This window comes from Psittacula echo (genome assembly GCF_963264785.1).
Source record: "Psittacula echo genome assembly, chromosome: 24".
Lineage (NCBI taxonomy): Eukaryota > Metazoa > Chordata > Aves > Psittaciformes > Psittacidae > Psittacula > Psittacula echo.
Window position 1 is genome coordinate 3,395,296 of NC_137759.1, and position 24,296 is coordinate 3,419,591.

Below are 24,296 nucleotides of genomic sequence, written 5' to 3' on the forward strand. Positions count from 1 at the left end.
GGGGCTAACGCAGTCATTCCCCGCCCCCCCCCCCCGTTTCCTCCTCTACTTGATGCACCCCAAAACCTGCTCCTTCTGACACAGAGCTACAGATAGGGCACGTGTACCCCTCGTGGTGTGCATTGCCCCGAGGAAAGCCAATGGAGGTCATCATGGCTGCGTGGCACTGGCTGGTAGATGGGGCACTGGGACCCCGGGTGCTTCCTCAAGCACTCCAGCACCGGTGTGCTCACCGGCACCAGCCCAAGCTCCGATCTGGGCTCTCAGCATCAGCTCAAATCACTGCAGCAACCCACTGCCCTCAGCCAGGGCTGAGCCAGCAAGCTCATGGGCAAGGAGGGCAAGGGGAAGCACAAGCCATGATGGGGATTAATGTAGTTTATTCGGGTTTAATGCCATCTGTCCAGGTTCAGCAGCACTGTTAATTCAGTGCCGCACTCCTACTCCTTAAACCTGCTCCCGGGCTCAGGACCTGTCTGTTCTTATCCTTCACTGTTCCAATCCTTGGAATTGCACAAAAACCGCCCATCAGGACAGCTTGTTGCAGCAGTGCCTGCGGAGGGGAGGCAACCACCGTGATTCCGGAGGGATAAAGCACATTTAATGATGTTAAGCGTGTCGAGGACACCCCCCAGAGCGGGAAGAGCGAGCACTGGCTTCCCAGAGAACGCTCAACCTGCGGCTGTTAAAAACAATGAACATTGCTTTATAAAGGGGGCAGGGAGGACCTGGCTGCTGAACCGGGGGTATTTAATTGCCGTTAATTAGTGATGGAGGTACGGGAGGTGTCGGGCGAGAAGCCGCGGCGCGATCGCGCACAGCCTTCTGGGAGCTGTAGTCCTCGGGCGCGCCGCCATCTTGGTGCTGCCACTACACAGCCCCTGGGGGCGCTCCCCGGCAGCCATCTTGGGGGGGAAGCGCTGTGTCAGGCGGCGGCTGGGGCAGAGAGCTTGGGTTGAGTGTGGGCGTTGTTTAGATGTTGGATCGAGACCGCTTTAAGTCCCCCACAAAAGGCGGCCTGAGCAGCCTCGGGAGTGCTTTGACAGGGCTGGTGGTGCTTTGGGGGTGGTTTGTGCAGGTTGTTCAAGGCCGGGTTGGACAGGGCTTGGAGCAGCCTGCTCTACTGGAAGGTGTCTGGAGGGGCTTTAAGGGCCCTTCCAACCCAAAATGCTCCATGATTCTGTAAGGGAGTTCTTGGGTCTTGTGCCTCTGGTACCCCCTCATGCTGTGTGCAGGGAATTTGGGCTGCGGAGAGCAGAGCAGGAGCAGAATCAGGAAGGAAGGGATGACGGGGTGGTTAATGGGGCCTGAATTCGGGAAGGAAGTGGGGGAATACGAGGGCATGCGGGTCCCTGGGCAGGAAAGGCAACAAGAGCTTCCCTTGTGCGCTGGGAGGTGAAGGTGCCCTTGCTGCAGTCAGGACAGAGCAGGTATCGGGCTGTGAAGCTAAGCAAGAGGATAGGAAGGGATGGGAGAGGGCAGCAAGGGGCATGGGGATGTGGTCAATAGGACTGCAAAGCGACCAGGGCTTGTCCCGAGGCCGTCGATGCCTTTGTTGGTGTCCTCTGTGGAGCTGCTCCTGATGCTCTTCCCAGAGCCTGCTCTTGCGTTGCCTGATAGAGAGAAGGTGACTCCTTCGCACAGCAGAAGGAATAATGGATGGTGCTCATCAGGCTGCGACTTCGGGTGTATCGTTGTGTGTCCTAAGGATTTAGTGGTGAAATTGCAAAGACGGGCACTCAAGCTCACTGAATGCCTTTGAGCCTGAACCCGGTGTCTGAATCTGACTCTCTTACGTATCGATACCGTTATAGATATAGCTAGTTCCTTAACAGCAGGGCTGATTTTCCCAGGAAAAGACGAAAGCACACGGACAAATCCTGCTGTCTCATAACACAGCCGGCATGCTTTGAACATAAATGCATGTATTTATGTTGGAGTAATCCAAAAAGATCCTTTCCTTCATGAGCCCTATGCCATTATTATCAGAAGCCAGGCCATCCCCATAGATCTCCTGGGCTGTTTCATTGCTCTGCAAACACGGAGGGGTGCTAATAAGCTTTCTTTCAAGCATGTGTTCAGATGTCAACACTTTTGCTTCTGTCAGAAGCTTAAAAATGGAAACAGTTTTCTCTCTAAGAAAACAGGACCCAAATAAGGAGATGATGGAGTGGTGAAGATTCCTCTAGCGAGCCTGTTCCAGCTCATTCCTTAGAAAGGCTGTGTGTGAAAGCGCAGAGGAGAGGCCGGTAGATCTGGGGTTTGTCCAGGGGTCTCTGGGTTTAAAGCTCTCTACAAGCACTTGAGCTCATTTGCCCTGTGACTTGGCTGGGTGCAGCTTCTTGCTCTGCCCAAGCTGTTAAACCCCTTGAGCTTTACTTTTGGGAATTCTTTTAGCTGCGTGACAGATACAAGCCTACCCTGCTGCCAGAATGGAAGCGATCAAGAAGAAGATGCAGATGTTGAAGTTAGACAAGGAGAATGCCATTGACAGAGCAGAACAGGCTGAAACGGATAAGAAGGCAGCTGAGGACAAATGCAAACAGGTAAGAAGGAATAAAGCCGCGGGTTGTGCGTGCACTGTGGAAATAAGTTTAACAAGACGGTGTTGCAACTTTCTGATGCAGGAAACAACATCATCTGAAGTCAGGTTTTCTGTTAAGCCTCTTTTGAAGTCTTTTGCCTCTTTTTGATGTCAGGCTCATTCAGCCTGCCTGGGTATTAACGTCTCTTTTCAGCCAGCTGATTCTTCGCAAAATTAGCACTACCCACAGATTACTGAGGGGTTTTTGTCTGAGTTTTCTTGAATCTGACGTAATTGCCTTAATTTTCTTGTGCTTGTGATGCCGTGGACAAGGCATTACCTACTCCAAATCAAAGCTGTGTACCTTGAACACCTGTAGGACAAGTGTTAATACCTCCTGAAGAGGCAGCTGTGCCTAAACATTCATTGAGCCTCTCCTTGGAATGAGTTAGTGATGTTCGCTTGGCTAGAGCTGAGTATACAGAGTGCCCCGTAGAGGTGCCAGCTGTGACTCAACAGTGTTATTTGTTGTTGAGAATAATCAGAAAGGTCTTAACTCAAAAGCTTTTAATTGAATTTTAGTGGTATCATTCTCCTTCTGCTTACCCCTGTTCTTTATTCTGGGGGTCTACCTCCTATTTGAGCCGTAGCATTTTCAGAACGATCTTGAAATGTAAGCTGTCTACATTCAAGTTTCTTACCGGACTTCTTGTAAAATCCCCATGTCTTTGCCTTGTGCATTCTCTAAATGTGGCTGCTTCTACTACATCCTCCAGGCTACTACAATATGTAGTATTCATTTGGCCAACTGTTTCTTATGTTCAAGTTTAGTTTGAGAGCCTGGATGATAGAACTAAACTTTCAACCCATACCCATTCAGCTAAAGCAACAGAAAAACCTTTCCAGAGGGTCAGCTGCTGTGACCTTACCCTCTACCCCCAACATAAGGAAAGCTACTTGTCTCCTCCCTGTCTCTACAGTAAGCTGCTGCAAGCTGCACACTTGTCACCCTTGTCACCCCACGTACATAGTCCCTATTTCTTCCCTAGCTTCAGAGGTGCTGATCAGATGCTGTTTCTGTTGGGCCTCTGTTCCACCCACTAATCTTCCTGCACTCAGTAACAGCCACAGCAGACTGTTCTTCAGAGCGGTTAATGGTGATTGAATGCTTAGCCTTCCTTTACATTTAGTTCTCAAAGGTGATTTCCTACAGAGTGATAAATGACACACTTGTGGGACTTTTCAAGTATCTCTATGAGGATAATTCACAATGAAGAGCTGAAAGAGAAAAATCAATCTTTGATCCTACCCCTCTTTTCTGAGTTGTCTCAAATGTTTCAGCTTTCCTTTTTTCCCTCTGTGGGCACAGTACTTGAGTGGTGATTTTAATGGCATGCACAAAGGCAGCATCACCTCCTTCATCCTGCTCACTGTCCCGCTGTTAAAGCATCCAAGCAAGCACAGGCAGTTCTCTCACACCGTCTGGTTACTCTGAGTAAAAGTATAGCAACATCACAACATTCAAGAATAGCACGCTACCAAAAATGTCATTCAAGCTATCCTTGAAGCTAGAATGAAAACAGGCAGTGCACTCAAACACAAACTATTTTGAGTGAACTATTTTGATAGACTACATTTATGTGAAAGCAGAGCTAAATGGTTAAATGGGTTTCTCTCCAGACTGAAGTGGTTTGTATTGCAAATGAAACGATGGAGCAGATGGGTTTGCAGGCACACCCTTATCAGCAGCAAGCCTCCTGATAATGTAAATTCTTCAGGGAGCAGGAGACAGTTTGTCATTAAACAGTCTCCTGGCAGGTTATAAATAGTTCCATTCTAGTGTTGTACTGCCTGGATTTATATGGTATGGAGGAAAAAGCTGGAGTTCGCAGGAGGATGGGGCATACCTTGTTGGGCCCCAGTTAGTCAGGGAATAATTGAGGCTGGAAGGGACCTCCGAGGTCACCAAGCCCCACCTCCCACTTACAGTAGGGTCTGCTCCTCCCTGCTTCCAGAGCATCCCATTGGGCTTGAAGTGTCCTGAACAACATGAAACGATGATTAGGGAATGGCCACTAGCTATACAGGAATTTCCTAATAAACCATCAGGTAGTGTTAGGACAAACACAAGGATTTCATTTTAAAACCTTTACAGTTATGCTGTAAAACTAACTGGTGCAGGGTGTTGAGTCCAAAACAGAAATGAGGTGAAAAGGGGCTTATACCGAGTTATGTATTAAATCAGATCCCGTATGTGCTATGGGAGGGACTGCTGCTCCAAGGATAGTGTATTTCCAGTGATTCTTCCCTGGCAACTGCTACTGGTCCTCCTCAAACTATTTGCCCCAGCACAACTTTGATCTAGTCTTTTGTGACTCTTTGTATGTTATGTTAGGTTAAAACTGGTAGTAAAGGGAGGGTTTAACCATACTAAACTGGAATTGTTAATGGATCAGAATGGTCACTTCGTTGTGTTTTGGGGTTTTTCTTTCTTGAAAGGTAGAGGATGAGCTGATGGCTCTGCAGAAGAAGCTGAAAGGAACTGAAGATGAGCTGGATAAGTACTCCGAGGCGCTCAAAGATGCCCAGGAAAAACTAGAGCAGGCTGAGAAGAAGGCCACGGATGTACGTACCTAAAGCTAGTATTTGCCTGGAGCTACACTGTGTAGCTTGCACTACATACGTAGTAGTGATTGTAATCTTTATATCACGGGACGTTGCTCAGGGGATAGGGAAGGCAGTGGTACATTGCAGGTACATCAGTCCCCTGTCCCCAGGGCCAAAATGAGCTGGGGCTGGCTGTTCTGCACCGGGGGTTGGCTGGGTACCCAAAGAGGAGCTTGTAGCACTGCACCCTCAGGGGTGTCTGAATGGGGCCGGGGGCGGGGGGGAAAGGTGTCATGGGTGGCAATTCATTAGGAAAGACTAAGGAAACAGACGGTGATCTTCCAGGGGAGCTGGGGCAGAAGCAGGGACACGCTGGGGCGTTGAGGATGCGCTTTGGCTTCGGCCACGTCGCAGGCTGGCGAGGCAGGCCGGGCCGCGCAGCGGTGCGTTCTGCCGGCACCACGGGCAGGTCTGGCTGCGCCGGGCCTGCGCGGGGCCCCCCCGGCTGAACCCCACCGCCGAGGGGGGGGGACGGCCCGGGAGCCCCGCGGGATGGGGGGCGAGGGAGCGGGTAACGGGCGGGGCGGCCGCGGGCGCGACCGTCCCGGCGCTGCTTGCGCAGACTCCTCAGTGCTACGTCACCACCCCCACCTCCAGCGGCGTGACGTCATCGGCCCATTGAAAGGCGCGGGGCCGCGCGCCGCCACGTGCAGCACCTCCGCGCCCTGCCCGCCGCCAGCGCCGCGCCCATGGCCGCGCCGAGCTCCCTGGAAGCGGTGAAGAGGAAGATCCAGTGCCTGCAGCAACAGGCGGATGAGGCGGAGGATCGCGCCCAGGTCCTCCAGCGGGAGCTGGACCTGGAACGGGACCTGCGGGAGAAAGTGAGACCGCCCGGGCTGCCTGCTCGCCTCTCTCGGTCGCTCTCTCCCGGGCTGCCCTGCTCCTTCCTTCCTGTCTCTGGCTCTCTCTCGCTGGGGCGTGCCTGGCTCTCTCCCGCTCCGGGAGCGCGGCTCGGCTGCCGCTTGCCTCCACTCCTCGGCTGCCCTTCTCGCTGCTCCGCAAACTCCCCGCGGAACCCGCCGCGCTGTCGCCACGCCTCGCCCGCTCCGACCCCCGGGGGCGCGGGGTACGGCGGCGGTTCGGTCCCGGCCCCGCCGCTTGTCGCGCTTTGGGGCTGTTTTCTTTCGGAAAAGGCGTTGCGAGCACCGGTCGGCATCGGGGAGCGGTGATGAGATTAGTAGGAAATGGCTGTTTAATTAGGAAAAAGCGCTGCATGACAACGAGCGGGGAGTTCCCGCCTCTCGGCGCCGCACCGCTGGCTCCAGCACAGCTGGGAAATGTCCGAACTGCTGAGAAATAACTTTCCCTCCTGGTGTTCACAGAGCAGTGAGAACTCTCCGCTAGTGAGCGGCTCTCCCGGGGCCGGACAGCTGGTTTCACTTAGATTTGTGTGTGATCAGCCTTCCCGGCATCTTCCTGCTATTTTATCGCATGTCAGCGAGTTAGTTTTACCGTATAAGGACTGCGGGCTGCTGCTGGGAGAGGTGGAGCCAGAACTCCAGCTTCCCAGTGACCCGTCTCCACAGCTTTGGAATCTTGCTTAATTAAACCGTCTTAAAAGTGGCCCGGCTAGTGGAAGGAGCTGCAGGCAGCCCCGGAGCAGCTGCCAGTTTTCCCCATGATGGATGCTTTGTGTGTAAATCGAGAAAGTTAAACACACAGCCCTGGGTAGAAAGCAAATGAAACGCTGGGTAATTGATGACTACAGGAATCCTGGGTCAGCTTCCATTTGGATCAGTCACTGAAATCCTTTCCAAGATGGTGCAGCTGCAAATGGAAACCACTTCCTCCAGCTTAGGAGCAGCGGTGGGGGACCAGTCAAGTTATTGTTCCAAGTGTTCAACATAACGCATCAAACAAGGACCCTTCCAGGATCTGTAGCCCAAAAAGTGTTTAAAAGATCATAATTAAAAGCTAATTGTATCTATGGCAGTCATGCCCAGACTGGGGACAATGTCAGTGCACAAAGTTGGTGGTTATTAAAGTGGGGCTTGATTTCCTTCAAAGAACAAGCATTTAAAGGAGCAGTGTAGTAATAACCACCATGTTTTTAGAGACACTGAGTTGTTGGTGTTGGCTCCGTGTGAGCAGCTCTCCCAGCAGCCTCCATCTCTTATCTAGTCTATTTTTTAAACATTAATAGTGTCTCCAATTAGTCTGCAGTTTATTCGATAACATACAAACATCTTCTTATTAAGAACAGCTTTCTGCTTAATCTGTTAACTACTACAGGAAGCAGTGAAAAGGGGAAGTGAACTTATTTTAAGAACACATCTCATTTTTGCCCTATTTATGTTACAAAGCTGAGGGTCTCCCCCACACTGCGGCCAACGGCATCTGCCCAGCCGAGCACATAAAGAGAATGAAATGGCTTTAGCCAAGGGCAGAGGAATCTGCTGTGAGGTTCTTGGCGTAGTCCATGATGGAAACAGTTCAGGTTTTAACTCTGGAATCCAATGGGGTAGATGCAGCACCTGGATTTGAAAATACTTCTCCATGGTGTCAAGTCCTTTGTTGTAGGGCAGGAATGATAAGTACCATTAGGAAAGAAAGGAGCAGCACCTACTTCCTACCTTGAAATTCCTGAGATGCCTTTGTTTAAGCAAACAAAAAGCAGCCCTGGGAAACAGAAAGTTTCCTCTGTGTGCCCAGGAGAAGCCTGCACAGGTTGAAGGGAACATGAATTGAGAACATCTGTCAGAGCATGAGAGTGGCTTGTCCATGACCTGGGTCTGATGGTTGTATTCCCAACAGGCTGAAGGGGAGGTGGCGGCTCTGAACAGGCGTATCCAGCTCGTGGAAGAGGAGCTGGATCGTGCCCAGGAGCGGCTGGCCACAGCCTTGCAGAAACTGGAGGAGGCCGAGAAGGCAGCGGATGAGAGCGAGCGGTATGGTCCCTCCTTCTTCTTTCTTGTAAAGCAGAACAATATGAATCAAATACTCCTGTATCATTTAGTACCTGCATGTGCTAATTGTGGATGGCAGGTCAGAGACTCAGAACTTTCCTATAAGCTTGAACAAGTGATTCTGTTAACCTTGAGGAATGGGGTGGTGTGGGCAGAACAGGATATTTTGGTTCTAAATATTGAATTCTACCTTAGGACCTTTGAAATAAGAGGGCTTAAATGCTTCTACATTAACTACCCTTGCTTTGACTTCTGCAGAGGAATGAAGGTTATTGAGAACAGAGCAATGAAAGATGAAGAGAAAATGGAAATCCAGGAAATGCAGCTGAAGGAGGCCAAGCACATCGCCGAAGAGGCTGACCGCAAATACGAAGAGGTAAAAGGGCTGAGGGAAGGATTAAACACACGGGAGGACGAGGAACAGCTTCGTTACTCTTCGTGTTACTCACTCCTTGTACACTCCTCACTGCGTTCAGCTTGGGAACGTGCCCAAAAGGGAGCATCTTAGATGTTTAATACTAAAAATGCCACAAAAATGTAGCTTCTTTGGGAAAAAGGCTGCCCTGGCTGTGCGTGTCGGTGTTAACCTGATTTCTTCAGTCAGAAGGAAAGCACGAGCATGGTGCTGTGAGAGAAACACCTAAGAAATTCCAGCCTGGCTCCAGAATGGTCGTTTTCTCTCCACAGGTTGCCCGTAAACTGGTTATTTTGGAGGGTGAACTGGAAAGAGCTGAAGAGCGTGCAGAGGTGTCTGAAGTGTGAGTAACTTCAGCTACATGGAAGCAGTTTAGAGCACGGTGTATTTCAATAGGAAAGCCTGTTCTTGGTAGGCAGGTGTGTCGTGTGGCTAGAAAAGCTGTTTTGTACCTTGTGTACCCAGTTTTCTCCATTCAGATTGATTACAATGACTCCCTCTCTTGTATGTGAAGTCGTAACAGGGACAATAGTAATTTTGTCTTCTTTTTTTCCTGTAGTAAATGTAGTGACCTTGAAGAGGAGTTAAAGAATGTCACCAACAACCTGAAGTCTTTGGAAGCTCAATCTGAAAAGGTGGGTCGTCACTAAACGAAGGGACAGGGGCAGAGTCGGAGCTTGTACATAAAATAGAGGGATGGTGAAGGGCTGCGCTGCCCAAACCCAGAGCAGTCGTTGGGTGATTCTCTGCGACACAACTTTGAGCCAGCACCTGCATGTCCTTTCCCACACCCTCCGGCTGCTCTCAAGTTCCTGATCTTGCTCTTCTGGGGGGTTTTGCTATCTTCATAACACTTGATTTCGATAATCAGGCTCTGGAAGGCTTCATGCTCTCACCTGTTCACTTCTTTCTGCTCTGCATGGGCACATGTGCCTGTTAAAGGACAAGACGATAACGAAGGAACACAGACATCCCCCTTCTCACAATGGGGGGTTTATGAACCGGAGTCTGCAATGTCTCTGGGAGGAAGAGGGAAGCGTGAAAGGGACATTTGCAGCTTGTGGAAAAGGAAAAGTGGTTATAAATAGGTCGGGGCTTCATAAACGTGTTATTGTTGCTGCAGCTTCCCTTAAAGAGTGTTTATTGTTTTCACAGTACTCGGAAAAAGAAGATAAATATGAAGAAGAAATCAAGATTCTCTCTGACAAGCTTAAAGAAGTAAGTTTGTGCAGCCTCAAACTGCATTTTGGCACCGTGCTTTTAACAGCATCCAGTTACTTGATTTCATTTTTTCTAGGCTGAAACTCGTGCTGAATTTGCAGAGAGAACTGTTGCCAAACTGGAGAAGTCGATTGATGACCTGGAAGGTACGAAATCACTGGAGTTTCCTTTAAAAGTAGGCAGTTTCCAATCAGAAAACAAAATCCTGGGAGCGGGTGGTGGATTGTGTTGGGCAAGGACAGTGGAACGCATCGGGTGTCCGATGTCCATCAGTGCCTGTAGGCAGAGGGAGTTCTCCTGGTGGAGGTTCTCTTTTGAGAAGCTGGTAACACTGACCCAGGTTTGGCCATCTCAGATCTGAGGGCTCCCGGGCCCTTCTGGTGTAACCAGATCACAACCTGCTGCATTCCATAAGTGAAAAATGATTATTTTAAGGTTAAAGAAGGGGAGCGTAGGGGAAGCTCCTGCCCTGTAGCTGGGGGGTTTCCTGTTCCATACTGGTGCTCAACTCTGCATCTTTCCTTCTCTTGTTTCCCTCCCCAACTGCTTCCTTCTGCTGCCTCGCCTTCCTTGCTGCACATCTCCCGCTGTCCGCCTCTTCTCTGGACTGTTTTTCCACCTCTCTTGCTGCAACCTGCCTCCTGCCCTGGGGCCGATAGACGAGCTCTACGCTCAGAAGCTGAAGTACAAAGCCATCAGCGAGGAGCTTGACCATGCTCTCAACGACATGACTTCTCTGTGACCTTCACCCGGGCCGGGCCGCTCTGCCCTCCGCATCTTTCACGCTTTCCTTGCCTGTAAAACCTGTCCCTTCTGTGCAGCCACCACAGGCGCCCCCTCCGCCTCCTCTGTAAGAACCGAGCTCAATAAAACCGAGATACCTCGACCTCTCCGCTTTGGGCTTTGCTTCTCTAGAACTCTCCTACACCCCACAGCGGTCCCACTGACCGTGGCACCAGGACGCACAGGTGGTGCCGGGGCAGGACCCCACGCTTGGGGTCATGTTGGATCAGTGTTCTAAGGACACGCTTAGCAGCGGAAGGCTCTGAGCATCTCCAGTGTGCGCTGGCAGTGTTCCATCTGCTGGGTTAAACACCTCTGGGACAGCAAAAACCATGAAGGATGTAAATGACATGTTAATTATGGTACATGACATGTAAAATGTGTACAAAAGCCTCACAGAGCAGTTGCCAAAGAAATGGGTGAATTTTATGAAGGCAGTTACAGCGGTGTCCCAGAGGTGAAGGTAAGTAATCACAGGGTTCTTTAAAGAGAAAATAACGTGGTTTAAGTCTTGGTTTTTCTTTCTTCCTAGAAAAACTTGCCCAAGCCAAAGAGGAGAACCTGGGCTTGCACCAGACACTGGACCAGACACTCAACGAGCTGAACTGTATATGAAACAGTGCCGGACGCCCGCGCCGCCAGGCACTGCCCCCTCCACCCGCATCTCCCGCATCGTCCCCCGCACCCTGCCAGAACCAATAAGTTATGGACAGTGCAGCTGCACACGAGGCCTCGGTGCTGCTGTGCCCCAGGAGCCAGCCTGGGCTCATCTTGGGGCAGAGGCTGCCACCGCGCCTGCAGTGTGCAGGAGAGCATGAGCCGCACCCGGGGCCGCGCACCCGCCTGGTCCCCTCTGTGCCGGTCTGCACCAGCGTGGCCGCAGCTCTCGCTCCCGGTCCATCGGTCGTTTCTATACAGCCCTGGTAGAAGCTGTCCCCGTGCAGTAGCGTCGCCCCCGCCGCGAGCCTCTCACCGACGTTTCATATTAAACCGTTTCTCACAGTTACCAACGTGTCCTCGGGGCGTCTTTGTAGCGTTTCCGGTCGGGTGACGTCACGACTCAACACGTCACGCCGAGGCGTGACGCCATCGCCCCGCCCAGCCCTATGCGCGTCTTCCGCCCGCAGCGGCGGCGCCGGGCTCTTCCCGTCGGAGTCGGCGATGACGTATACCGGGCTCAGCCAATGAGGAGGCGGGGGGCGGGGCCCGCGAACATGGCGAAGACGTACGATTACCTCTTCAAGCTGCTGCTCATCGGCGACTCGGGCGTGGGCAAGACCTGCGCGCTCTTCCGCTTCTCCGAGGACGCCTTCAACGCCACCTTCATCTCCACCATCGGTGAGCGCCCGCCGGCCCGCGGCGCTCGGCGCTGTCGGTGCGGGCTGCGCCGCCCCGGCCCGGCCGCCCTCGCTCCGTGAGGCCGTTACCGATTTGCTCCGCCGGGTAGCGGCGGGGAAGGGCGCTCGGCCCCCGGGGCTCTTCCGGGACCGGGCGGGAAGCGCGGCCGTGACTTGGTGGCTTCTCTTTGCAGGCATTGACTTTAAAATCAGAACCATAGAGCTGGACGGCAAGAGGATTAAGCTGCAGATATGGTAAGAGCCGTGCCCGCTGTGGGGCGCGGGGGCCACGCTCCTGGGAAGTTTTGGTTGCTCTTTGGCGCTTTGGGAGCTCTTAGAACCCAAAAGACAGCTCCAGTGCCCCCAGTGACTGCTTCAAGTTCCAATGCCTCCGACGTTTGGTGGCTGTAGCCGGTGTGTGCTGGTGGTTTGTGTGACCCCCGTGTTCTCTCTGGTGCAGGGACACCGCCGGGCAGGAGCGATTTCGAACCATCACAACCGCCTACTACCGGGGAGCCATGGTAGGAGCGGGCGGACGGGGCGGGTTCACCGCGGGGCGCGTACGCGGTGCCTGGCTCTGTATTTACCCCTGTGCTGGGGCAGGGTCCCTCCATGAGCACGTGTCCCGGGCACCTTCTGTGGCCAAGCAGCCGTGGTTGTGTTATGCGGAACCGTGACCCAAGGGTTGCCAAAGTCGCTGTTGTTCGGTGGCTCCTTTGTGCTGTGAAAGGAGAACTTTAGCTCCTGTTTCAAGTAACACCCGCTGAAGCTGCCTCCTTTTAATCTTTAGGGCATTATGTTAGTCTACGACATCACCAATGAGAAATCGTTTGAGAACATTCGGAACTGGGTCAGGAATATTGAAGAGGTAATTTCTATGTTTCCTCACTGAATGTTAAAGGTGGTGTTTCTGCCTCTCAAAGTAGCTGGAGCTTCATTGCTTCAGATGCGTTGAGCTTCTTTTGAATTTGAAGGGAACCAAATGGAGTAAGATCAGTGATAGTGATCCTGGAATGTCGTGGTGAGCAGTAACTGAGGGGTGGACGAGGGGACCTGAGGGGTGATGTGTTCCTGCTGCTGCAAGTGGTCTGGGAGCGGTTGTGATGCAGGACACCCACTGGGACATGGGCTGTGGGAAGCCTGCTGAGCACCAGCATCTGCATGTTAGGGCCTCGGTGTGTGCGTGGGCTCCCAGGGCAAAGCCTGTGGTGTGTTTGTGTCTCAGCACGCCTCTCCCGATGTCGAGAAGATGATCCTGGGGAACAAATGCGATGCCAATGACAAAAGACAAGTGTCCAGGGAGCAAGGGGAGAAGGTGAGTGCTGTAGCGTCACCGCCTCGCAACGCGGGCTGGAAGCAGCCGTCGGTGTCGGTCCTGGGGCGATGTTTCCAGGTGGAGCTGTCAAGCGTTCCCCAAGCTGTAGTTGCAGCGCCTTGTCCTGCTCTGGTAAAAGCTGGGTCTGTGGGAAGGGTTTGTGTCCGTTCTGTGCTCGCCACATGCCAAGCAACGGCCTGGAGGTTTCCTGAGAGAAAGGAAGGAAAGGTTTGCTGGAGTTGGGCCTTGAGGAAATGCCTCTCCTTGGCTGAAAGCTACTGAGATGAGGAGGCAGGGTTGTCTTTGCGGCATCAGGTGCTGCTTAATTGAGGTAGAGATGGTCCATTTGCACGCTGCAGATGCTACAGGGCTGACACGGTGTCCATGCGAGAGCAAATACAAAGGAGTGTGTGCAGAGTGTAAAGCAGCCGAGCAGAGCCGGTGGAACCGATGCTATCGGGAATGAGATTCACTTCCCAATATTTGCAGCTTGTTCTGCCTGAGTAAATCCCCCCGTTCCCAAGAATCACGCTGGGGAGGGGTTGGAGCTGTTCCTCATCTCACCTGCAACCTGTTTGCGTGCAGCTCGCTGCCAGCTTCGGGATTAAGTTCATGGAGACCAGTGCAAAGGCAAATATAAACATAGAGAACGTGAGTACCGGGACCCCCCCCCTTGCAGGACTCATTGGCTTGTGCAGACAGGGGGTGGGAGCACTTGGTGCTGTGTGGGGCTATGAAATGTCCTGTGAAGGCCTTGGCTGCCCAGCGTTGTGCTCATTTGTTTAATATGGGACGTGCCACAGGGGGCTGAGAGCAAAGTGAGAACCTTGGCTCGTGTCTTTGCATCACTGCTGTGACTGATAAAGGGCAACGCTTTCCTGCTCCATAAAGCTGGGCCTGCAGGTGTGGCCTGTGCAGGGTTTTGGGCTCAGAAGGGAGGTTTGGAGTTGGAAAAGGAGCATTAAAAACACAGAGGAGGGGGGAAAAGCTGAGAACTTGGCTTTTCAGGAGCTCAGCGTACATAGGAACTGGGGAAGGCAGCTCACTGCTAAGCAAAAGTGTTCCTGAGTACATCTTATTCACCATGTAACACCCAACTGTTGCGCTCGCTGCAGGCATTTTTCACTCTGGCAAGAGATATCAAAGCGAAAATGGACAAGAAGTTGGTGAGTGACTTTTATTTCATCCACATTGTAGTTCAGTGGGAAACAACCCCAAAGCCAAAGAGTGCGTAGGAAATATTTTGTGGTGTTTTACATGGGGAGTGCACCAAATGTCAGAGGAATTAACTTAGTTTTGCCAAGGCAGGCTCTGACCTTGGCTTTCAACTAACTGTCTGTGCAGTGCAGGAGGTGGGTGCAATGGGTGAGGTTCTCTGTTTTCTTGAAAGGGAGGGGTGTAGGTTTGGGTCTTGCTGTGGATTCCTATGTGTTTGAGCATTCACTGGGGGCTTTTTATCCTGGCTGCCTCTGAGCCCATGGAGAGCAGGAGAATGGGTGCCGCGGGTGTTAGAGCTGAAGGCAGCGGTTGCAGTTCTCTGCTAGATAAGTAACAAAATACTCTTTGTGTCTCCAGGAAGGCAACAGCCCCCAGGGCAGCAACCAGGGCGTCAAAATCACCCCGGACCAGCAAAAGAAAAGCAGCTTTTTCCGATGTGTTCTTCTGTGAGGGACACGGCCTTAACCTGAGCGGCTGCTCCCTGGGCTGGACTCTGCCTGTTCCGAGCGAGCTTTCCTCTGGCTGTGTGGACTTTGCATTCTCAACCCCATCACGTCGTGACCGTACGAGTAAGAAATTGGTTCTTTTAGGAATTGACTCTTCAAGTTTGGAGATGAAACAAGCTTATGTCTGTCAGATTGCCCCGGGGCATGTTGTCTAGCAGAGGCAGTGCAGAGCAGCTGGAACCTGTGATACAGCACCTTTGCTGGCAGGCTTCAACCTTCTGGTTTGTACCCGTGATATATCCAACGTGGAGAGATGAAGTTATGATCAAAACAAGACATGGGAATGCCAGTACTGGTGAAGTACAGGTGTGTGTAGGTGAGACGTGTGTGTAGCCACATCTAGAGGTGCATATAGGACAGTTGCTTCAAAACAACAAAGAATTGTGCTGCTGTGAGCAGTAGAGGCTTGTACCTTCTTGGAAGGTAGAAGGAAGCTTTCTGCATCTCCACCTCTTGGCTGCTATGGAGAAAACCCCTTTATCTGCCTGTTACAGTTGTGTCACTGTGGACAATCCACGAGTACATTTGAAGTTCAAAAGTAATCCTCCTTAAAAGAATCTCTTATTTTTTTAAGAAACCAAAGTGTGCTGTAAATGGAATGGTTCCTTCCCAGCAGGAATTATGTTCTCCTTGTTAGATGTGACTGTGCTTAATTAAGTACTCCAGACGTGTTTCAGAGGAGATGATGGCTACAGCGAGTCCTGTGCGAATGGTCTGTGGTCTGTTCTTAGAGAAACAGGCCTTGGTTCAGGCAGGGGACACTCACTCAAGCATTCCAGCTTTTCCTTCTCCACTTGAGAGCAACTCCAGATCTGTCGTGACCTAATAGCTCAGTTTATATCGTGACAAGACCATGTATTGCACTGCTTCCAGTGGTGTGGCCTCACGCGCACTTTGCTCACATGCGCAAAGGAATGTTGCACATACAAACACTTTCTGCAAACCAACTTTGTGAAGCTGAGATTTGCCTTGCTGCTGACCCGGATTTCAGGCAGCAGCAATGCTGTCACTGGTGAGCAGCAGTGCAGACAGTGTTAGTCCTCAGTGGAAATAGTCTATGTATTTATTCTGATATACACAGTCTAGTACATTCCAATGTGTAAAATGTAACAGCCTAGTAAAGCTCCTCCATAGCTTATTACTGTCAGTTCAGAGGCTGTAAGCCTGACTTCATTAGGCTGACAGAAGGAGCCAGGAAGAGCCATCTCCTTCAAAGTCTGCTGTGGAGTGATTGCAGTTATGGTGTATTGAATTGACACAACCATACCAGCTGTGTCCTGCAACTCACTGGAATTGTTAACATGCTTTGTTTACATTGACAACTGCACTTCAAGGGTAAAATTAAAGCTGATTTTAAAGTTAATGAATTTACTCACCAGTTTTGTTTTCTTCAAGCTTGTGGTATTACAGCCTGGCCTAGAAGGAGCACTCCTGCATATTGCTATAGTTAATGGTCTGTCAGATTCAGGCTGAAACTAGGAGTCTGCAGCATGCAGCTGGGCTCAACAGGAGCATTGTCTGTTCTTCTAGAATAGAAAAGGAAGTTTTCCTGCAGAAGTTACTGCTTTATAAAAATGCATTTTCTGTGCTACCAGCCTTTTGTTATTTTATGTTTAAAGAGCAGATTACAGTGAGCTCTGTTCATGATTAAAATCATACATAGAGCTTCCCTCTAGCCAGAACTTTATGATTTTGGGTTTCTTTTTTTGCTTACTTGTGGCTTTTTAGCGTGAGGACTTGGTGACCATACACCATACGGGGATGTACACGCTGGTGTATCTGTAGGATAAATCACTTTAAGCTACTGAAGAGCCTTCTAGTCAGTGCGTGCTTCAAAGCATCGTTAATGCAGAGCTATAGATTGGGCAAGCAACACTTTGATCTTGAGATGAGGATGCTTTTAAAGAAAGACTTTATGCGTGCTTCAAGAAATGGCTGAGGCAGAGGTGGGGAGGTCATTAAGGCATGGGCTGAATGTTGTTTTCCTGCACAAAACTCATCTGTTCAATGATTTGTTTCTGGCTTGGTAGTAAATGTGGATTGTCTCACATCCATCCTTCTACTTCAGCAGAGCCAGATGCTGCAGCCAGACTTTTTCAAAGGGACTGGAAAAACAAGTGGTGGGTCTAACTTGATACCATGGGCTGTCCACCATGATGCTGCCTGGTGGCAGTATCTAAACTGATTACTCGTCTTGCAGTGAGAAAGCAAACTATGTTCATTTCCAAGTGGATAAAACTTGAAGGATGGGATTGTGTTTTTCACTCCTCATTTTCTAAATCTGAAGTTACTGTTTTCATTCAGAATGAATTCTGTATGTGAATACCTTTTGTTTCAGCCTGTGCTGGTTGTTGCACATGTTTATGTACCTAATTTATAGCATGCTTTCCTTTTATGACATGATTTGGTTTACTCCATGAACAACTACATTTTGCCCAAACTCAGGAAGTTTCATAGTTACTGTGATTACGGTCATCACTGTACTTCTGGGGTCTACAGACTCTACACCAATATTAAATCAGAGCAAGCAATATGAAACATAAAATGCAAATGTAAGACAGTAAAAGGTTGAAGACACTGCAGTTGTACGTACACTTGACTGCATGTTCCTGAACGCGGACATCAAATCTTGGAGAAGGACAATCTGTAGTTGGTGTTTCCATCACGTAATTAAATTACTGTGGTTTTTAAGTATGAATGTTCTGGAAGACACAAGGATGGAACGAGGTACTGTGTAAATACCTCCAGTAACGTGTTTGTAGCTGAGCTTTCTTTAAGGAAGAAAACTTGTTCAATTTGTATAACTGAGGAATTTAAGTGGATCTGAAAAAAACTAACTCTGCTTCCTACACATTCTCAGTGTCTAAATGCCATTAAAATTTCAGGTAATGGAGCAACACTTGGTTTGTAGAAAAACAAGCCCATTTTTGAGCATGTTCTCAAGCTCCCTTACTTTAATGAGTATCACAGAATTCTGTGACTGACCTTATTTTTGAGGCTGGTTGCAATATTTCAGATAGTCTTCACCCCCTTTGGCTGTGGGCCTGTCAGGAGCTCGTCTGTCAATAAGTAGGGGAACTGCAGTCTGAACACTGCCATTTTAACCCTAATGTTATCTTGGTCCTATACCGGTGGGCACACCTCATGTTCCTTGACATCAGAGCCTTATGCCAGCATCAGACTTTTAGCCTCAGGTTTATAAATCCTATGGATTATTGTAAGTCTCTTTACTGCTGCTGAAACTTATTTGGTGTCTCCTTTCATGTGAAATGCTGCTCATCTCACTGACAATTGTTAGGGGATGATGATTGTAGTGGTGGTGTCTTTGGCTTGATGATCATGCTCAAAATCTACCATGATTTCTTGTTCTCTTGGACTTGAACTGGCTGGTGTCTGTGCTGGTGAATGAGCAAACAGCTGCGTGGAGGACCGTCTCCATTAGAACCAGAAGCTCAGAGGGGTTGGGAAGGAATGAGTCTAACTTCTGTCTTCATTTCTAGATTAACTGAGGAGCTGTTCAATTGAACGTTGATGGTAACGTGCAGTCTGATTATTTCAGGCTGCCTTATTCTTGGACCCATCTCTTCCAGTGATCGTTGGAGATCTTGTTTCTGTAGTCAATGCAAGTTTTTTGGGCCGGGCTCTCCAGCCCTTCTGCAGGAATCAGATGCTCTACGTTGGGCGTGAGTTGGGACTTAGGACTTTGCTTTGAAGGGAACTTCATGCATCCCAGAATTTTGTAAAACAACTGTAAATTGTGTTTTTTAGAATGCCCACTTTTGGCTGCCACCCTTCCCACATGGCAACTGCTTTCTGAAACACTTCTCCTTGATTTCCATGTTTGTATGAAAACCAAACCTGTTGTTTATTACAGTACGTATGTTTTTACTCTGTTGTACAGGACCCTGAGCACTGCATAAATAAACTTCTTTATGAAAAGAGAATTTTACCAACTGAGTTTCAGTCCCGTTCATCACTCACACATGCAGGTTCTTGTGTGGAAAATAGGATATTTATAGGCATAGAAAAGGGGGGCAGCAACCCAGGGGAGGCTTTCTTGTCCTTGGAAATATGTTCACTTTTCATTGTAAATTTGGAAGTTGAAAACTCTTCTGTGTATAGATTGGTACAAGTTCCTTTATTACCTGGTGGTATCCGAACTTGAAACATCTATTTCTCATCTCTCTGTCTAGGTCAGATTTGCTTTAGCTGGGGGGAGGGAGGAGGAATAAAGTTTTTGTTACATTGCAGGGAAAATAGACATTTTGATAAATGACAGAGAAATCATGATGAAGAGCTTAATGAATTGCTCCTTCTACAGAGTTCTCTGACTGGTTCGGTTACCAGAAGTTGTCCTCTTTGCTCCCTTCCTTTTGCTCCCTCATGGACAGTAATCTCAGGTGAAGTAATAGTTGTTGACGGTTCAGGAAGTGCTTCCCTCCACGTTTCAGTAGATTCAGATTCGAATGTGAAATGTGCTATTAAAGAAAGAGGAAGTAATGATCACTTATGTGTCGATCAATTAAAAGGATTCACTACAATTAAATCCTATAAGTTGGAAACTTTGTACATCAAAGAAATGCAACATTTGAGTGCTGCTTTGTGCAAGATGTGTGTCAAAAACCACAGTAAGACTCTGTCAAGCATCATCTCATATACTTCTCAATGGAGCCTAAGAGCTAATACTAACATTTTAAGTTGAGGACTTAAATGTCCAAAATATATCAGAGGTTCCAAAAGCAACTCAAGAAGCCTCCCCACTTTTTCAAGTGTCTGTTTTTCCCAGTGGACAGCTCTGCTGCTACTGTCAGGGATCTGCAATGGCTAAGGAGACATAAAACACACTATAGAGACTTCTGACAAAAAAGTAAGATCAATCTTGTGTTAGAAATGCAAAGCAGATACTACCTAAGGAAATCTGGAGCCCGTATTATCATATGCTGGAAGTCTTCCAGAGACAGCTTGCCATCGTTGTCCACGTCAGCTTCGTAAATCACCTTTTCACATACAAGGCTCACCTCTTCTGGGGTAAGTTCATTTCGGGTTAATTTGTTGACTGTTTTCTCCAGATCAGATTTGCATATGTAGTCATCATTGTTAAAATCTGGCAAGGGAAACAAAAGGAATTCAAAGTGACAAAACTCAGCCCTTTGACGAGGTCGACTGCCAAGACCTAACAGGAAAGGTTTGGTTCCCAGAGCATGATGTATTTATGAGGAGGAATTTCAAATCAGAAAATCTTATCTGTGCTTGCTTGTAAAGAAAGGAAATACAAAATAAAAATCCTGGAATAATTCCCCCGTCGTACTTAAGGGGTACAGTTGTGAATAGTTTAATGGCTAAACATAGCTTAGCCATCATTAAATTGTTCTAGTAAAGCACTACTACTGAACTAAAAGCAAGAACTAGTAAGTCGAAGGAAGAGAACGGGCTGTGCAGTTTTGGTGGGGCTTTACTTCTGTAAGAGCTTGGCTGAATCGTGCACAGTTTAAATGGTAAGAAAAAGCTGTTGGTTGGTCGATGTATTTTTTGGCTTTAGCTGATCATAAGGAAAGTAACTGTAAAAAGAAAAACAATCTTTAAATTTGTCCTTGGAACAAGATGCTGGAAGTGTGCTCCCCACACCAAAACCACCCAACAGATTATTCATGGGCAGCCAGATCCCTTGTGCTGCGCTGTTCCAAGCAGTCCCTGAGACACAAGTATTTCTTACATGTTTATCAGCTCTTGAAAACTGCAGATAATTTCAGGTTGTAAATTTTGGAGTAAGCCCTAACCTCAAATAAAGAAGAGACAAAAGGGTAAAGACGACCAGAAGGTTTTAGGAGAGAGAAGGGACATTCAAATGCAAGGAAATGAAAGGCTGTATTAAAACATGTCTAACTAGCATCGTTATGGTGACAAAATGAGTATTTTGCATCCCTACACGAAGCTGCAGAATTTCCCCAAAGTTTACTTTTTAATGCATGTCTCACTCACCATAAATTTTAAAAGCATAATAAGCTTTCAAGTCTCTGGGAGCCATTTCACTCAGCACTGAAAACATGTCCAAAAAATCATCTAAAGTCATGTTGCCATCTCCACCCTCTGAGAAAACCTCTGCTATCCGCTGGCGGAACGGGTTGTCCTGGGAAACAGAACACAGGAGCAGGGGAAGGTCATCTTCACCAGCATTTATTTCACTGCAGATAAGACAATTGGAGCGAGATTATTTTTGCTGTAACCTCTTTTTGGCAAGTGCTCTCTTTTCTGCTGTTCTGTTCTTGTCTAAAGTACCAGAGGTAGACACAGCTGTAGCCTTCTTTAACCTTTATGCAATTTCAGGGCGTTTTCAGGAATCACTAGAAGCTTCCAGAAAGCCTTTTGACTTCAATAGCCAAAATTTCTTTGTATTTCAACCTCCCAGCAATTAGTAGCAGATAAATTATTAAAACAGGGTTAGATTAAACCGAAATGTGTCACTCGATTCCAGTTGTGTACCTTTAGCTCTGGCATGCTGCCAATGAGTTCATAGGGAAGTGTCACGTCTGGTTTATGTGTGTAGTCAAGTGGAACTAGCTGTGGGGCTAGATCTCGGTATCTGTAAAACAGTCTGCAATAGAAAGAAAGATTTGTTTAGGGAACAAGTTCTGTAGATCTCCGAGAACAATGTATCTTTTCCAGAACTGCCTTTTCCATCTCACTCCTCACACTTTGCATGCTTTACCAGATCAGTATCAGTCACTAAATAACATTTAGTACGCTCTGTAGTTGTTGGTGGAAGGGAGTATTAAAAAGAACAACATATTTAACTGGTGAAAAATGCAAAGCCTTTCACGTTCACTGAACAATCAGGTGAAAACGCTTACCCAGGTCAGGCAGGCAAACCACCAGATACTGTGCATCTGAAACCAGAATGTTACCGTTTCAGATATTTTTCTACTTTACTACTGGGTGTAGTTAGATGTCTGTGTTTATGAGAACAAGGCACAAGACCTTCCACATGCAGGTCCACCTAATCAGTTTCCAAACAGAGAAATGCTTGTGGCAAGGCAGAAGGGGTTTGTTTTCCTTGTCCACAGTGAATGTGACCAAAAATAATGGGCTTAAACTGGAGCATGAAAGATTCAGTTTAAATAGCAGAATAAAACCCTGAACGCCTAAAGCCATGGGCAGGAAGAGATATCTGGAACTAACTCTAGCAGGATTCTATCCACCCCGCGTATCTTCCTGTTTTTCATAGAACTCAGGGTCAAAAGACAGAATATGTGGGTAAGGATTTTAATTTATCCAACACTTTCAGGATGCTATTTCCTTTAGTTTTTGTGCTAGAGTAAGGAGTAAGCTTTTGGTAACAGCCGTTACCAACAAAACAATAGGGCAGAACTTTAAAAGGGATCTTTATCAATAATAAATGTCTTATGACACAGTTATGGGCCTGGCATCTATTTACGGTGTGGAAAGATAACAGGTTTAGATTTTAATTATTACAGAACCATTCATATTTTATCCTGTCTAGATTTCATACACAGATGTGCAGGTTCTAAAGAGAGACAGACTCTGGACAAGGTTGTTACCTTCAGCTGAATTAGCAAAAACAGTGGTGATATCTTGAGAGATGCAGAAACTGAACACTTCCCTTTCTGCTGGCACACCACATGGTTAAGAATGGCAAATGCAACTTCAATAGTGTGGGTGAGTATTTTTAATGAGAGGAGAACAAGTTCAGGTTTTCAGTGAAGATTCTCAGTCTTACATGAACAGAAGACAGAGCCTGTCTTTATCAGATCCTTTGGCCAGAGATTAAAAGGAGTGCTTGATGGGGTGACTGAAGGCTTTGGGAAAAACGCATCTTAGAACATCAGTATAATTATTTATAAGAAGACATGAAGAAAATTTGACACAGTCATTAAGGTTTTCATAAACCAGGTGAAGTATTCTAAAGAATAACAGCACACGTGGAAGAATCTGTCATAAAACTGCGGATATCCCTGGCAAAGGAGGCACTGATATAACCTTTTACATTTATCTCTGTTAACTAGAGAGAGACTGGTACCTTAATACAAAATTTAGGATTCTGTCTCAGTTTAGGATAGATACCAGAGGGTTTGCACACAAAAAGGCAACAAAAATGCTCAGACTTCCCAAAGGTATCACTTTGAATTTGTGTAAATCCATTTTCAAATTCTTTCCAAACACCTCACCCTATATGTAACTTGTCCTTACAGCAATCTCTGTCTTTTACCCACAAAATGCATATAGAAAACTCACCTCAGAATTTCTTTCCTTGTAAAGAATGTGCAGTCCTGTGAAATAAGAAAAGATATAACATGTAATGCCAGTATTTATCAAGTACTGACCCAAACTCTTCCCATATAACAACTTAAACGGAGTTATACTGCAATATACGTGGCCAAACATTAAATCTCTTTCTTTTTGACACATAATTAGGAGTATTTTATAACTCTTCTTCTAGATGTAAGAACCAAACTATGTTAGTAAAATCTTTGCTGTATTTTAGTGCTCCTAATTAATAGTTTTTAAGAGAGATTGTTTAAAGAAACAATTATTTGCCATTATTCAACGTTCTGTCCAAACAGCCATTTAGTTTGTCTTATACCTGATATGCATCCAGTTGTTCTTGAGTGAAAACAGTTTGCTTGTTGCCCATTTCTAGCTCCGAATGCCAATTCTAGTCCCATCATTCTTTCCTCGGGGCACCTTTATAGGCGGGCTCGATATTCAGTTATTAAAAGCTGCAACAATGAGGTTCAGGTATAGCAGAGGATCAGGTAACCAGCTTCCCTATGCTGCACGCTGTAAAGTATCATAATAGGAGCATTTCATCAAATCTTTAGTCTCAAGGCTCTTATCCAGCATCACTCACCTGTCTCCGGTGTGCACAGTGGAGACTCATGTTACAGTATTTACCCAAACAAGTAATAGCAGCTGGTTTGTGTCTTTGAAGCAGCAGGAAGACTTCATGGGGCACGCTTTTTCATTCCTTCACCTATGGTAAATTAACTGCAAAGCATCAGTGGTGTCTGTCTGCTTTAAGAATTAACACCAAAGATGAGGAATTCGTAACAGTGATGGTAACCCCTCATCCTTTCCGTCTCACTGTTCCTTGTAATACACATTATACACTACTATACAGTAATTTGTGCTGGAGGTAGTATCTATAAAGTCCAGTCTCTTTATTCTGCATTATCTGCTGATACACATTATCACTAGTTAATGATTATTAGCGTGACATGCATACGTATATAGTGCATATACACGTATACAGAGTTCATACATGTGAACAGGCATATGATGTTACAGGCTGTATGGAATATGAAAAACAAGGGGCAGAGGAAGAGGAGGCCGCACAACCACAGCCTTTATCTATTGATCACCTTCATTTCTTGGGCATTGCTACTGTG

General features: G+C 47.7%; 3 protein-coding genes across 10 annotated transcripts; 2 read left to right on the plus strand and 1 right to left on the minus strand.

The window, feature by feature from the left end:
- Positions 1–2,432: 2,432 nt before the first annotated feature.
- TPM4 (tropomyosin 4) lies at positions 2,433–11,512 on the plus strand (the record flags this gene model as incomplete). 3 transcript variants are annotated; one of them, XM_080634088.1, is made up of 9 exons in its annotated part: positions 2,433–2,546; positions 5,024–5,149; positions 7,946–8,079; positions 8,356–8,473; positions 8,785–8,855; positions 9,072–9,147; positions 9,668–9,730; positions 9,810–9,879; positions 11,049–11,512. In XM_080634088.1, 9 exons carry the CDS (start codon positions 2,433–2,435, stop codon positions 11,129–11,131), a joined length of 855 nt encoding a protein of 284 aa, XP_080490214.1. The 3 variants fall into 3 exon arrangements, with proteins under 3 accessions (XP_080490214.1, XP_080490215.1, XP_080490216.1); XM_080634089.1 differs by lacking the exon at positions 11,049–11,512 and adding an exon at positions 10,393–10,475; XM_080634090.1 differs by lacking the exons at positions 2,433–2,546; positions 5,024–5,149 and adding an exon at positions 5,881–6,012.
- A 208-nt stretch (positions 11,513–11,720) lies between these two features.
- On the plus strand, positions 11,721–18,829 carry RAB8A (RAB8A, member RAS oncogene family). Of its 5 annotated transcripts, XM_080633788.1 has the most exons (8): positions 11,721–11,854; positions 12,048–12,108; positions 12,314–12,374; positions 12,644–12,721; positions 13,079–13,168; positions 13,754–13,819; positions 14,284–14,334; positions 14,744–18,829. In XM_080633788.1, the coding sequence occupies exons 1-8, from the start codon at positions 11,731–11,733 to the stop codon at positions 14,834–14,836; spliced, it is 624 nt and encodes a 207-aa protein (XP_080489914.1). In that variant the 5' UTR covers positions 11,721–11,730; the 3' UTR covers positions 14,837–18,829. The 5 variants fall into 5 exon arrangements, 3 of the variants coding, with proteins under 3 accessions (XP_080489914.1, XP_080489915.1, XP_080489913.1); XR_013958442.1 differs by having other exon boundaries at positions 13,079–13,819; positions 14,744–14,776; XM_080633789.1 differs by lacking the exon at positions 14,284–14,334.
- Positions 18,830–19,348: 519 nt separating this feature from the next.
- On the minus strand, positions 19,349–23,542 carry CIB3 (calcium and integrin binding family member 3; the record flags this gene model as incomplete). 2 transcript variants are annotated; one of them, XM_080634117.1, is made up of 6 exons in its annotated part: positions 19,349–19,370; positions 19,801–19,996; positions 20,872–21,019; positions 21,373–21,484; positions 23,143–23,177; positions 23,492–23,542. In XM_080634117.1, 6 exons carry the CDS (start codon positions 23,540–23,542, stop codon positions 19,349–19,351), a joined length of 564 nt encoding a protein of 187 aa, XP_080490243.1. The 2 variants fall into 2 exon arrangements, with proteins under 2 accessions (XP_080490243.1, XP_080490244.1); XM_080634118.1 differs by lacking the exons at positions 21,373–21,484; positions 23,143–23,177.
- Between the last annotated feature and the right edge of the window lie 754 nt (positions 23,543–24,296).